General features: G+C 55.8%; 1 protein-coding gene across 4 annotated transcripts; it reads left to right on the top strand.

The window, feature by feature from the left end:
* Nucleotides 1-2,265: 2,265 nt before the first annotated feature.
* On the top strand, nucleotides 2,266-12,846 carry LSM14B (LSM family member 14B). 4 transcript variants are annotated; one of them, XM_070801338.1, is made up of 10 exons: nucleotides 2,268-2,549; nucleotides 4,472-4,635; nucleotides 5,813-5,948; nucleotides 6,681-6,797; nucleotides 8,858-9,025; nucleotides 9,255-9,332; nucleotides 9,530-9,691; nucleotides 10,043-10,193; nucleotides 11,052-11,237; nucleotides 11,714-12,846. In XM_070801338.1, the coding sequence occupies exons 1-9, from the start codon at nucleotides 2,423-2,425 to the stop codon at nucleotides 11,221-11,223; spliced, it is 1,275 nt and encodes a 424-aa protein (XP_070657439.1). In that variant the 5' UTR covers nucleotides 2,268-2,422; the 3' UTR covers nucleotides 11,224-11,237; nucleotides 11,714-12,846. The 4 variants fall into 4 exon arrangements, with proteins under 4 accessions (XP_070657442.1, XP_070657440.1, XP_070657439.1 ...); XM_070801339.1 differs by lacking the exon at nucleotides 9,255-9,332 and having other exon boundaries at nucleotides 2,267-2,549; XM_070801340.1 differs by lacking the exon at nucleotides 6,681-6,797.
* Nucleotides 12,847-13,474: the final 628 nt, after the last annotated feature.

The following is a 13,474-nucleotide window of genomic DNA, read 5'->3' as shown; positions in this document are numbered from 1 at the left end:
TGGGGCTGGAGGGGTGTGTCATCACTTGAGAAACAGACCACACTAATAGACTCCTGAGATACGTGTAGGCCCCACACAACTGCTCCCCCTCTCAGTCCTTTTGCAAGTGCCCTCCACTGTGGGCAGGATGCCAAGGAATGAATGGCACAGCCAGCCTTCCTGGACCTGTGCGCCACGTGTATTTTTAGGCTCTGCCCTGCCATTTGCAGTGACTGACGTCCTCTGGGAACCAGCCGGCTGCACACTGGGAGCCCAGTTGTCTCTCTGAGGTCTCGGGCACTGCCCCTGCCCTGACCCTGGAGCTCATGACCTAGCCCCTTATCCACGGCTGAGTCGGCTCCTGATGGTGAACGCAGCCCCCACCCCTCCGCACCACCACCCCCCCTCCAGCTGCCCTGCACACACACAGCTGTGGCGAGATGTGTGAGCCACAGAACCTGTGACCTGGGGCAAGTCATGTTCTGGACCTTGGATAGTGGCCGGGGGGGCATCAGCTGCACAGGGGACCCTAGGCCGTATGGTCACTGAGGTGCTCAGGAGACCTGGGGGCACTGTGGCACACAGGCACGCCCTGGGGAAGACTGTGCTGTGCTGAGGGAGCGCCCTGTGTCACGCCTATGGGCAGATGCCTCGAGGCCTGGAGACCTTACTGGAGCTGGACTAGCCCAGGGGTCACCTCACCAGTGCACTTCCAGGAGCAGAGAAGCACAGCTAAATCTCAGCAGTTAAACTTTGAAGACTTCTTTATCTTGTCTTCTGTTTCCTCTCTGCTCCCTTTTCTCCAACCTAATACTGTTCTGTTGCGGGGTGCCTGTGGGACCAGGGGGTTCACAAGGGCAGGAGTCTGTGGCATCTGCAACCTGCGGGCCGCGTAGCCCTCCCATGCCGAGGCTCGGTTTCTTCTGTAATATGGGGAGTCAGAGCCGATGTGCACGGTGTGGTAAGGGGTTCACTGCGGTGGCTCTCACGTTTTCATTGGGCACTTACCGCAAGCAACGCACTTTACATCTTGGTCAAGTACCCACTTAGATACGTGTACCTGAAATAAACGGTTCCCAGGGCCAGAGCACTCTCCCTGAGATGCTCTCCGCCTCATTCTGTTTCGTTTTTATAAAATGCTGGTCACCACTCATTAAGCTTTTACACGACCCAATACTGGCCTCTGATTTGATGTCGAGACAGACCAAAAAAAAAAAAGCAAGTGCAGACGTAACCACCCATGGAGTACAGGGCTATGCAGGGAAGAGGGGTCTAACGAACAGGAGGGGCGACCCGTTCCCCTGTTCACTGAGACGCCTCCAGCCGGAGCCGGACAAGGCGGCAAGCAGGCCAGGTCAGGCTGGGCTCGGAGGCCCTGGTGGCGCGGCTGGGATTTATTTTAAGGGACACGGAACGCCACCGCAGGAGAGGGGGAGGGGCGGGATTAAAGGAGAAGATGCGCTCAGCATGTTATATTTAGCGGCCAACGCGCCGGAAGCGCTCGTTACCCGCAGTTACTACGGCGCCCCACGCGCGAGGGGCAGCCCCCACCCTAACCTCCTAGGCAGTGACCTTGATCCCCTGTCTTCTTCCGCCTAGGGAAGAGACCCTCCCCCCCCGACCCTCCGCCTCCACCCCGCTGGCAATGATTATGGCCCGGCCTCCTACCTTCTACCCTCAAGGAAGAGACCTCCCCGGCCTCCCACCTTCACTCCGCGGTCAGTGACCCCGACCCCCCGTCACTCCCCGAGGAAAGGAGCCCCCAATCTTCGCCCCTGGGGAACGGGAGAGTTGGGGCGCACGCTGGCCTTCCCGCCCAGGGCCGGGGAAAGATGTCCGGCAAGCTGCTTTAAAAGGGAAACAGAGCCGTGAACACTGTCCACTGGCTCCCTGCCCCTGGGTGGCGAGAAGATTAGCACGCGCGGCAGGCAGAACTTGGCGCCCCGCCCCTTCGCCACACGTGTGCCCCGCCCCTCCCGCGCACGCGCGCTCCGCCCCGGCCGATTCCCACCCCTCCCCCAGTCCTGCCCGTCGTGTCTCGTGCTACCACCCTGCGCGGGGCCCGCCGGGAGCCAGCCGAGAAGTGGGGCGGAAAGCAGGGGAAAGCCCGCCCGGGCTGGCGGCGATGGCTGCGCAGGCGCAGATCGTGGGCCCGCCCCCAGGCCGGCGGCACGGCCATATTTAAAGGGAGGCCGGCGAGGCAAGCCAATGGGGGACGAGCGTGTGGGGGCGGGGCGTGGCGGCGCAGGCCCCGGATGTGGCTGCTGTGGCCCCTCCTCCCCCGCGCTCCCCTCTGAGCCCCCGGCCGCGCGCCGCCGCCGCTCGCTCGCAGGTCCCCGCGGAGGCCCTCGCGCGGCGGTGAGGCGGCGCCGAGGCCGAGGAGAGGGTGAGGAGGCGACCGCGCGGAGGCGAGCGGGCCAGGCCCGGCCGGGAGGCCGCCGCCATGAGCGGCTCCTCGGGCACCCCGTACCTGGGCAGCAAGATCAGCCTCATCTCCAAGGCGCAGATCCGCTACGAGGGCATCCTCTACACCATCGACACGGACAACTCCACCGTGGCGCTCGCCAAAGGTAGCGCGCCGCGGCCGTCCCAACCGTCCGGCCCCCACCCCCTCCAACAGCCGGGCCCGCGCCCCCGCCCTACCCCCACCTCCGCCAGCGCGCCCCCTCCCCAGTCCCGCCTCACCCCCCCTTGGCGCCCCTCCCCCGCCCCCTGGCGCGCCCCCGCATCCGGTCCGCGCCCCCCGGGGCGCCCCCGGCCTCCGCCCCTCTCCCGTCGCAGCCCTCCGGGGCTGGACCCGCACAATGGGCTCCCCGGGCCCCGGAGGCGGCGTATTTGTGAGCCGCAGCCCCGCGCTGCCCGGAGTTGGGGTGGGGAGGTGGGGGCGGGTCCAGCACCCGCGGCGCCGCCCCCCGTTCTCCTTGGTGGCGTAGCCCACCTCTGCAGGTGGGGGCTCGGCGTTGTTGGGGTTGCCTGCCCTAGGGCCGAGGGGGCTGCGGGCGCCGAGAAAACCTAGTCCCTAGGGGGAGGGGAGGGGAAGGGAGGGATGGGGGGGCGGGCAGACCCGAGTCTCCCCGGGCCTCTCCGGGACGCTGTGAGGGCGGGGGGTAAGAAAACGACTCCTGCAAGCCCTTCTGGAACCTATTAAGCAGCTGGGGCCTTGAGCCTGAACAAATACCACGTCTTAATGGATTCTCCTGCCAGGATAAGAGCGTCGGTTGGCGGCTAGGTGCTCCGTTTGAAAGCGCCTTCCAACTCTAATTCAGACGTTCGGTCTGTGGGTTTATCCTTTGGTGACAGACCCCTCCCTGCGGGCGCTGGTATCCCCACTGAAGTCCTGGGAGACTAGGGAAAAGATGGCTGCATTGTGCCTCTGCTGGAGCCCAGAGTCTTTCTGAGTGTGTTGAGGCAGGAGGTGGCCTCAAAGTTCCTTTGTCTTCATCCTCCGGGAAGGTAACTAGTGTGGTTCCCCTGCCTCCTAGAAGTGCTGCGTGCAGCCAGGTCTGCAGAAGCCCCGTGTGCTTGGTGGGTCTTATTAGGCCAAGGACATTGTGCTGGGCTTCAAGGGTCAAGGTGCAGCGCCCACGCTCTTGTGTTAGAGCCCCAGGCCTTTAGGTCGCAGTCAGTTCCCAGCTCTGGGAATAGCTCCTCTAAAGACTGGTAGTTAAGTTTTTGGATGGACGCGTTGCTCCAGGAGGTGTTGATACAAGTACTATTAGTATTGTGTTAGTATAAGTACTAATTTGTAATAGTACTAACTAGTATTAGTATTATAAGATTATATTGTCATTTGTACTTTTGACTGAATTTGGCCTGAGACCCTGGTTGGAAAACCTGAAGCCTAGAGTAGTCCCTGGTCCTCAGTGTGCTCAAATTCGTTAGAGGCAGCCTCAAGCCCATCTGTGCCTCAGAGATCCCAGGAGGAGCTTGGGCTCCTTGAACCCTGCCATCAGGGGTTAACCCCCTAGGAAGTTCCTCTAGGAGACAGTGACACTGCTGGTGGGCGTCCATGTTCAGGGCCCCCCTCTCCCATTGTTTCTCTACCAGCTCCTCCCAGGCTGGTTGTGGACAGAAGGGTGGGGATAGCACTCAACCCACGGCTTTTCTCCGTTGAAAACAGAGTCCCCTGGGCTGATGTGTTGTGAAGTTTCAATCAAAAAGCAGCTGTGGGGCCGTTTAATCTGCTAAGTCAGATGTGAATGGGGGTTCTGCAAACCAGACGACTCATTTTGTGAGAGCGCTGGCTTGTATTTGAAAGTGAGAACACTGAGCTTCATGAATCTTTCCTTGTCCTTTGTGACCTAGAACTTTTTGGAGCTTCGACAGCTGGGGTCTTGTCAGTTGATAATGGGGTCTTCTCCATTGATAATTGGGGGGTGGGTATTAGTTGAAACGTGGAAACTGGGTGCTGTGGATGGCTCCTCGGAGGGGACTGATTGAATGCACTTGGTTGAGGACAACAAATTAACCCTTCTTTTTCTCAACTCCTAAGTGAGGTCCTTCGGTACTGAAGACCGTCCCACAGATAGGCCTGCTCCCCCTAGAGAGGAGATTTATGAGTACATCATCTTCCGGGGAAGTGATATCAAAGATATTACTGTGTGTGAACCTCCGAAAGCTCAGCACACGCTCCCTCAGGATCCTGCTATCGTTCAAGTAAGTGCCTCTCTGTATTTCTGTTGTGGGCATTGTTTCTAAGAGCTGCTGGTTTCCAAGTGGAACTTGGTGTCGTCTGGCCAGAGTGCTCAACTCAAAGAATGATCTTTTCATGAAAAGTAGTTGAATTTTCGTCTAGGCGGTTGGTGTTCTGTGGGAGGTCTTAACCTCCTCTAGCACGCAGTGGGGTGTACTGAAGAGGGAGGCGGGTGTACTGAAGAGGGAGGTGGGTGTGCTGGGAGGGGTGGGGGGCGAGATGCTTCTAGGGGAGATTACCAATATGCACCTGGGGGGCTTGTCCTTAGTGTCGGGTTGGGTAAGCCTGTAGCCCCAGTGGTGTGCTATGAGCAGCAGAGACGTTTGGAGGGACTTGGGTCAGCGGAACTCGCTGTTTCCACATTGTCCAGGCGTTGTATTTAGAGTTGCGGAACATTGACGTTGCAGGTCTCACACCACATGCCTGCCTGCTGCATTAGGGCATTTGCCCTGGATTACTAGGGAGCCCAGGGGTCCCTAGTAATCCCTTTCTTAACTTGTAAGAAGTTTACAAGTCCCTTTCTTGACTTGTAAACATCGACAGTCACTGACTCTTCTTGGGTTCACACTGCAGGAGGCTCTGGGGCTCAGCGTGCCCCCTGGGAGGTAGGAGCTTGCACTCTGGGCTGTGGAGCCCGTAAAGAAGCTCCAGGCCAGACTTTGGAAAGGCTTGGAATGAGCATCCCTAGGAAGCTGCGAAGAAGGAAGTACCTGAACAAGTCCTGAGAGACATCGGGGCCCAGGCACCAGTCTGCCTGAAGGTGGGGAGCCAGAGAGGAAACGTGTGAAGACAGTTCCCTAGTAGCACAGCTGGGCCCCTGAATGTTGGGGGAAGGGCCTAGTCGATGCCCCTGGTCCTCTGAGTTTCTAGTCATAGGCAGCAGGGGCCATTAGAGGGGTTCATAGCGTTAGGAGAAGATCGTGTTAGAATTTTGTAGACTGGTGGAGCTGGGGATAAAGTATGGAAAGGGCAGTTCTGAGCTCCCTGAGGCCATCTTGGAGGCTCATGCTCCTCGGTGCCGCCTCAGCCTCTGCGAACACAGGCTGACAGCCTGGCTGCCTTTGCTGGTCTGCACGGTGCTCTCCAGGCAGGGTGATGGGAGGCCTTGCGCTGCTCTCACCTGTGTGTCTCGTTGCTCAGTCTTCCCTGGGCTCGGGCTCGGCCTCCTCCTTCCAGCCACACGTGCCTTACAGCCCCTTCCGAGGGATGCCGCCCTACAGCCAGCTGGCCGCCAGCTCCCTGCTTAGCCAGCAGTATGCCGCTTCCTTGGGTTTAGGTGAGTAACCTTTGCCACCTGTGAACTGCCTGTGCTGTGACATCCAGGAGATGGGCACAGACCCTGGTGGTGGGGACACTGTATTCTTGTCACATGCAGATTTGTAGTGCACACTGCGTAATGTACCTTTCTCAGTGCCCCTTCAGCTAGTGAGAAATTAGTAATTCCTCAAATGAGTGAGAGAGGCAGCAGTATGAGTTTTGAAACAGATGAACTGAATCAGAATTCCTTTAAAATAGCCTGTGTCTGGGTGGAAGTTGTGGTACGTCTGCTTCAAGGAAGAAATAACTGATATGTGTAATTACAGATGAGTTCTAACCACTTACACATTTGTCAGCCTATAAATATAAAAGTTAAGTGCAACACCCACCTATTCTATCCTTTTATCATTCTCCTGTCAGTGCTTTGCTCAAAAAGTGAAATTTCCCCCACGGCTGAGTAAGTTCTCTACACGCGTAGACTGAGGGTTACCTGGCCATAGGTTTGCAGTGTATTCAGACCACAGAGTTGCAGGCATTGCCTACTTCGCTCATGAATCATGCTTGTAAGAGTCCTGCCGTCTTGACCACTGCTCCTGCAGTGCAGGAGCCCTTCTCACCTGGCTCCCTCTTCCTAGGTGAGGCTTGTGTGAACAAAGTGCCCCGTGAAAGAGCCTGCTGGGTGCGAGCGGAGTCTCTCCTTACTCACCTGTGTGCTTTCTTGTTTGCTCTTGTCTCCTTTATCTTCTTTTAGAGAAGTTGGTAAGCCCTCCAGCCTCAGCCGCGGCTTCCAGCCCTAGTTCTTCTCCATCTCCACAACCTGTTTCAGAGCTTGACATGTCCTCAGAGCCACACCAGCTCACTTCCAAGGGTAACAGCAGTTTTGGAGAACTGCATGCCGTGTTGCGAGCTAAGAGCGAGGGGTAAACCAGTAGTAGCCCAGAATGACGGTAGCTGTAGCAAATAACTTGCTGAGCCCATGGATCAGCTCAAGTGCTTCTGTGTGGTTCTGCATGCGATCCTGGAGTAATGGCTCCCACAGTTTTAAATGACTGATTAGAAAGAACCGGCAGTGCACTTTGTTCACTCGTCCTGAGTCCAGGGCCTGTTTTCACCTATTCCGTATTACCTCTGCTCAGAAGGCCCTTTTCTGGGGTTTCTATTGGGGAAGTCTGCAGGGCGATCGCCTGCTGCTCTGGGATCCGTGTGGCACTTTCCTCACCACCCAGGGCATGAGGAATCGGGGGCCTCAGATATCTCTGGGGAAAGAAGCACCATTAAAATTGGGTGGCCAACCTGAGCTGTAGACCAGGTGAACAGTGGGCCTGATCCCTGGCTTATTAACACTGGTTTGTGCAACCTGTCTGCCGGGTGCCTGCATGTGTGGGAGTTTCTTGACCTTTCTGGGCCTTCTCCTTTCACCAGCAGTCTGACACGAGAGCGCTGTGTGCCACCCTCACCATTGCAGAGACTCAGTCCAAGATGGTACCTGGGGCTTCCGTTACAGTCCACAACTACCGTCAGTCTGTTAACCTGCTTGTGTTGCGTTCCTGCGTGGATGCCAGAGGATCTGAGCTATGGCTGCAGTGATGGTTTTTCTCCATTTAAAAACTGCCTGAGATAGTTGGTGGTTGTCGCACAGAGTCAGACACGACTGAAGTGACTTAGCAGCAGTAGCAGCAGGGCTCTTTACTTAGAACTGCTCTAAGGGCAAGATAGTTTGAGTGGTCTGTTTTTGTGAAAGGTAAACCAGCCCAAGGTTCTTGCCCAGTCTGGTTACAGTGTGAGTAGGACACAGCTGTGTCTTGTTGTGGGAAGGCCATGCTCAGTGACGAAATTGTCAGAGAAAGTGGTCTAGGTTAATTAATGCCATCACAGAGAACACTTAGAAGTACCAGCGTGGGGACTTCCTGGTAGTCCAATGGTTAAGAATTCGCGCTTCCCCTGAAGGAGGCACAGGTTTGATCCCTGCTTTGTGGTGTGGCCAAAATAAAAAGTACCTGTGTGTAGGGCCTGGCTTCTGAGTACTTCTGATCTTTACAAGGAATTTCTCACAGTCGTTTCTGTTGTGTTTGCAACAGAAGGTAGACTGTCCTGTGTTCACGTGTGCTGGGCTGCTCCTCCGAACATAGTTACTCTATAGTTAGGATTCATTCTGTCTCAGAAGTCTGTGCACCTCCACCTAGTCTTCAGCTGTCTGCTGCAACAGTGCCCACAGGAACGTGGGAGGGGAGATGGCCTGACCTCCCCCTCTGGCCTCCTCCTGTGGCTAAGCCCCTCCCGTGAGCTGGGAATTCTGCCAAGACTGGCTTCCGAGGCTTCTCTTCTGCCCTCAGGCCTGGGGATGCCTCGGGGTGGGGAAAGATTCCTGCAGTGCCGGCTCCAAGGGCAGCCTGGGAACCCTGGGCTCTTACAATGAGCCTTCACTGGGGGAGCACAGGCTGTCACTTCTCTGTAGTCAGCTCTCATTGCTTCATCCTTTTTTATTTTATTGCGCCTTAAGCAAAAATGACCGTGTTCTAGCATTTTGTGGAAGATGCCAGACTGAGATGGTTCTTGTCCAGGAGGGCCCAGAGTGAAACACATTCTCAGACCATGAATTCACCAGCATCTCAGGACTGTCGAGCCCCCACGGGGTTAGAGCTTATGTGGTTTGGGGGAAGCGTTTTCTAAGGCACTTGAGAGGTGTTCATGGTGGTAGGGGTTTCCCTCCTCGGGGTGCCCTAACTAGGGGAGCCTGCTGGCTTTGTTGCTGCCTAGACTCAGTGCAGGGGATGGTACAAGTCAGGGCTGTGCTGCGTTTGGTAGAATTTCTCAAGGCAGTTGCCTTCCTCTCCTGCCTCATTCGCCAGCTGGGAGACAAGTATCAGGGTGTGGGGTGTGAGGCTTGCTCCTTTTCTCCATTTTTAAATCCTCTTCTTCTCAACTCAGGAGCCAGCTTTCCATCTGTCTCAGTCAGCAAGAGCCCCATGGTGGAGCAGGCCGTCCAGACTGGATCTCTTGATAACTTAAACTCCAAGAAGCTGTTACCTGGCAAGGGCACTGTGGGCATGCAGCTCAATGGGCGCCCGGCCCCACCCGGCACCAAGGCCACCGCCGGTACTTAACTGCTCTCTCCCCTGGTCTTTATTCATGTTCTCATAGGCACAGTGCTTCCTGGGGGGGTCTCTATTTTTTTAACTAGATCCCCCGGCCCCTCACCTCACAAGCCCTATAGATTTTGCAGGGCAGCCTCTTGCCACATGTACCCTGGGGGTGCCGCCTATATCCCTTGCTGGGCTTTGCTTCTGCGGGTGCTGGCCTTAAACTCTTTCCTTTTGCGCCTTAGATATAGCTCAGCCAGCAGCTGTGCAAACTCAAGGGCAGGTGAATGACGAGAACAGAAGACCTCAGAGGAGGCGCTCAGGTAACAGCTATTGCCATTTAGAGTTCTGGGGAGCTGTGCTCTGCTCACTGCTCCTGCCTGCTTCTCGTGGGTGACAGTTTCAGGGGGCTGGGTTCAGCGGTGGCTTCCATGTATTCTGTCCCTCTTGGTCTGCTGTTTGACACTGAGCAATGTTGGGTTAGTGGCTTACCAGCCAAGGCCACTCTTTCTTCTCACAGGGAACAGACGAACAAGGAACCGCTCCAGAGGGCAAAGCCGTCCAACTAACATCAAGGAAAACACAATCAAGTTTGAAGGTGACTTTGATTTTGAGAGTGCAAATGCCCAGTTCAACAGAGAAGAGCTGGACAAGGAATTTAAGAAGAAACTGAATTTTAAAGGTCTGAAAATTTGCCCTCCCCCCAGGAGTGTCCATAGAGTGGGTCAAGGAAAGACAGCTGGGGGTAGGGGGCAGCTGGGAATGGTGGTCACTGGGAAAGCTTGCCTGTCATATAAGGAATTCCTGGCAAGGAGTGGAGTCTGGAGTGGGGACAAGAGCAGATTGCAGGGCCTGGGGCAGTGCGGGGTGAAAGAGACCAGCCCTGAGGAGCAGAAGAGCTTTAACTCAGTGCAGAACACTCCTGGGCGTTTCCCCAAGCCTCAGTCAGCTGGAGTGGCCTAGTGGGCACCTGTCCTGGCAGAAGGGGCTTGGTTTGCTCCCTGGCATCTCAGTGCTCTGCTTCTCTGTGCAGATGACAAAGCTGAGAAAGGGGAAGAGAAGGACCTGGCCGTGGTGACCCAGAGTGACGAGGCCCCTGCTGACGAGGACCACTTGGGGCCCAACTGCTACTATGACAAATCCAAGTCCTTCTTTGACAACATCTCCTCTGAACTCAAAACCAGGTTGGGGATCTGAGGGACCAGGCAAGGCCTCGGGGAGCTGGTGTGGAGGTGGTGTACCTGTGCCCTTGAGACTGGGGCATGCTCCCATGGAGACCAAACCCAGATCTCAGGTTCAGGGCAGATCTCTGGGGCCCCCATTCACAGTTTTACCATCATGCACACAGTAGCCCCAGTGGCACCATCAGTAGGTGGGGTCACTGGTGCTAGAGTGATCTGACCCAGGTCAAGGCCCCTCTTTGCTCAGCTGCCCTTTTGAACCATCAGGGTGGGGGTGGAAAGTGCTCCCCGCTGGTACTGCTGATGTTCAGTTCTGTACCACCTCGCCTGGGCCTGCTTCCTGGTCTGACCTTGCTGGCTTGAGGCCCTTGCCACCTAGGCAGCTGGCATGGGTGTCCACGGTTTTCTTAAACCTGATGGCTTGAGGCCGGGGACTTGTATGTGCTTTGTTTTTAGTACCCAACTGCTGATGCCTAGGTGCTGCCCAGGAACATGCTAGACAGTAAATGGAGTCTGTAGGATGAGCATGGTGTGGACACTCAGGTCCCTTCGTTACTCCAGTGGAGTAGTGGGCGCTGGGGGTACAGCAGAAAGGAAAGGAAGAGGCTCTTGTTGCCCTTCACCCTGAGCACACAGCAGTCTTGTGCTGGCTTTAAGAGGTTGCAGGTGTGAGAGACCCGTCCAGTAGGAAATAGGCCTGGGAATCCTTGCAGTGCAGAGGCTCCGGCTCCAAGGTCCTGACTGGATTGCCGCCGCCCCCCATGGCTCCAGTGATGAGTCACCATCTGTCCTTCTTCCTCCCCAGGCTGTGTGAGGAGCTGCCTGCTGCAGTCAGTTTCACGTTCTTTGTTTGTGGTTCAGTTCCAGGCGGACGACGTGGGCTGAGGAGAGGAAGCTCAACACGGAGACCTTCGGAGTGTCAGGGAGGTTCCTCCGAGGCCGTAGTTTCCGGGGTGGATTTCGAGGGGGCAGGGGCAACGGTGCAACCCGCCGTAACCCGACTTCCCACAGAGCTGGGACCGGCAGGGTGTAACGAGGCAGCCAAAGGTAAGTGAGGGGGGCTCCGTGACCCTTTAGCATCATGGCCAGACTGGGCCCCGTAATCTTAATGAATCACTTGGGGGGCTCTCAAGGACGGTGAGACTCAGGCCCCAGGTTGTCAAAGTGAGGGTCTAGGCACAGAAGGGTGGGGTGTTTCCTCCTCTAGTGTGGTCAATCAGGAGAGATGATTACAAGCTGGGACTAGCCCCAGCCTGGTCCTGCAGTGCCCCCAAGTCTGCATCTTTAGGTCAAGGGATCACATGTGCCCCTTGGGGTCTGGATGGCATGTGAGCTGCAGGTGGGACCTGGAGCTGCCTCCCAACCCCCAATGTGGACAAAAACAATGATCTCAAGTTGTGTTGGCTGACTTGGGGTTGGGGGAAGGTTGAGTAGCCCTTTCTTCATTGGAGGCCAGGGTGTGCTGGGCTTGGGCTGGGGAGGTGCCTGGTAAGATACTAACCAGGTGTCATGTCTTCTCGAAGGCTCTTGCTGAAGCGGCACGGGTGCCAGGCCGTGTCTACGAGGATGATGGAGAACGCTGCACTTACTGGGGGAGATGTGGTCACTTCGTTTACTGAGTTTGGAAAGTTCCACGCTACTTCTTAAGTTTTGGACTGAACTTGGATGTGGTCTGGGTTAGAACCTCTTGTTTGGGGAAGTGTACATGGGAAACCGCTTTGAGGTTTCCTAGCCTATTTTTCCTTTTTAGTTGTGCACAGCCTGATTCTAAGGTTTTGGTGTTCTGCAAAAAGGTTCTGGAGCGAAAGCGTGATCCTCATTTTGTGACCTTTCTTGGACAGCTTTGACTTTAAGGTGGAACCAAATTTCATTTGGCAAACGCAGCAGCCAAATGCATCTCTGTAACTCAACTGGCCACAGGTGCTGTTGGCCTGGCACCCTCACTGCCACAGGTGGGGCCCAGGAGCCGGGCACGGCCAGCACAGGGGCATGTGGGGGCGGGTGGGCCTAGGGCAGGGAAAGTGCGGTGTCCCACGGATCATGTTGTATAAGCAAAGCAGATGACCCTGACATCCCAAGGGGCAATGTCAAGGTAGGGGCTGGTGGGGTTGGGGTGGGGGGCTCCTGGTGGTGAGCTGTCACTTGGAACGTGGCTTCTGTAGGAATCGGGGTGGGGGTGAACACCCAGGACAAGCCCCTCGGTGGCGTGCCTGTCCTCGCCAGTCCGTGACCCAGGCCAGTCAGTGTTGGACTCAGGCCGAACGCTGTTCGGTGTCTCATCCACTTGGAAATGAGCCAGTCTTTGTTTTTTTGCGAGGTCGATTGACCGAGAGCATATTTCTTCTCAGTTGTAAATAGTTCCATGTTTTTGTTTTACTGGTAGGTGGAGGGGAGGGTGGGAATATAAATTCGTTGCATGAGACCTGTAGTAGAAGCATGTTCCCTCTGACAGGGCATTGTGGTGAACATAAGCACCTTGGTAACTAAATCCCTTTAAGTAGGTATAAAGGTTTTAGTTCTGTATTACGTTACTGTAAAAGCTTAGGTTTATTTTTGTAGGACTTCATGGCTAAGAATTAGAGCATAGCAATGGGGTTGCTCTGTTGGAGTAATGTAAACTTGTAATTATAAATAAACACGCAAACCTTTAAAACTCTTCTTGCTCTAGAAATAGTCCTGTTGACTCTGTTGCCTAAATTACATCAGGGTTAACATGCCTGTCCCACATGCATGCTGTGCATGTGCGTTCAGGCCTTGAGCTGGTCAGATCTCTGGGGACACCTGGTGCTGTGAGCAAGACCTGGTCAGTCTGGGTGTGGGCCGTCAGCCAGGCCCTTCTGGGGTGAGTGATCCTGCTCTCTGGACACTTGGGACACTGGTTTAAAGAACCAGCTTCAGAAAGCTTGCTACCTTAGTGCAGCTTCCACACCCCCAGAACTTCATGTTGATGCTTTATAACGTGTTACAGGGTGGACCCTTGGACCACAGAGAAAAGCAGAGCCCTGGCCACTTCCAGATGGGAGCGCCTCTCGTCACTGTTAATGGGCATCCAGGTGGTTTCTCACAGGCAGCGTCAGGGCAGGGCCAGGCAGCAGGTGGACCCAGCCTTGTGTTCTGGCCAACGTCCTCTTTTGGGCAGTCCACCACTCCTAGCAGGTCCTGAGCCCTGGTGGTAGTTGCAGAATTTGAACAAATTCTTGGCAACTTTCCATTCGGGTGACTGACATCTTTGACCAGTGAAAAATAAATACCTTCCACAGTTGACCTGCTGAATACAACCAGCC

Source organism: Bos indicus, chromosome 13 (assembly GCF_029378745.1).
Source record: "Bos indicus isolate NIAB-ARS_2022 breed Sahiwal x Tharparkar chromosome 13, NIAB-ARS_B.indTharparkar_mat_pri_1.0, whole genome shotgun sequence".
NCBI classification, from domain to species: domain Eukaryota; kingdom Metazoa; phylum Chordata; class Mammalia; order Artiodactyla; family Bovidae; genus Bos; species Bos indicus.
Note: the sequence above shows the minus strand (reverse complement) of the source record. Positions and strands in the feature narration are given on the sequence as shown.

Bases quoted from the DNA above. Each gene is read 5' to 3' on its own strand.
- LSM14B (XM_070801338.1), top strand. From the start codon at position 2,423: ATGAGCGGCTCCTCGGGCACCCCGTACCTGGGCAGCAAGATCAGCCTC. The intron at 6,798-8,857 runs GTAACAGCAGTT...TTCTCAACTCAG, and splicing joins ACACCAGCTCACTTCCAAGG to GAGCCAGCTTTCCATCTGTC. The intron at 10,194-11,051 runs GTTGGGGATCTG...TTTGTGGTTCAG, and splicing joins TCCTCTGAACTCAAAACCAG to TTCCAGGCGGACGACGTGGG.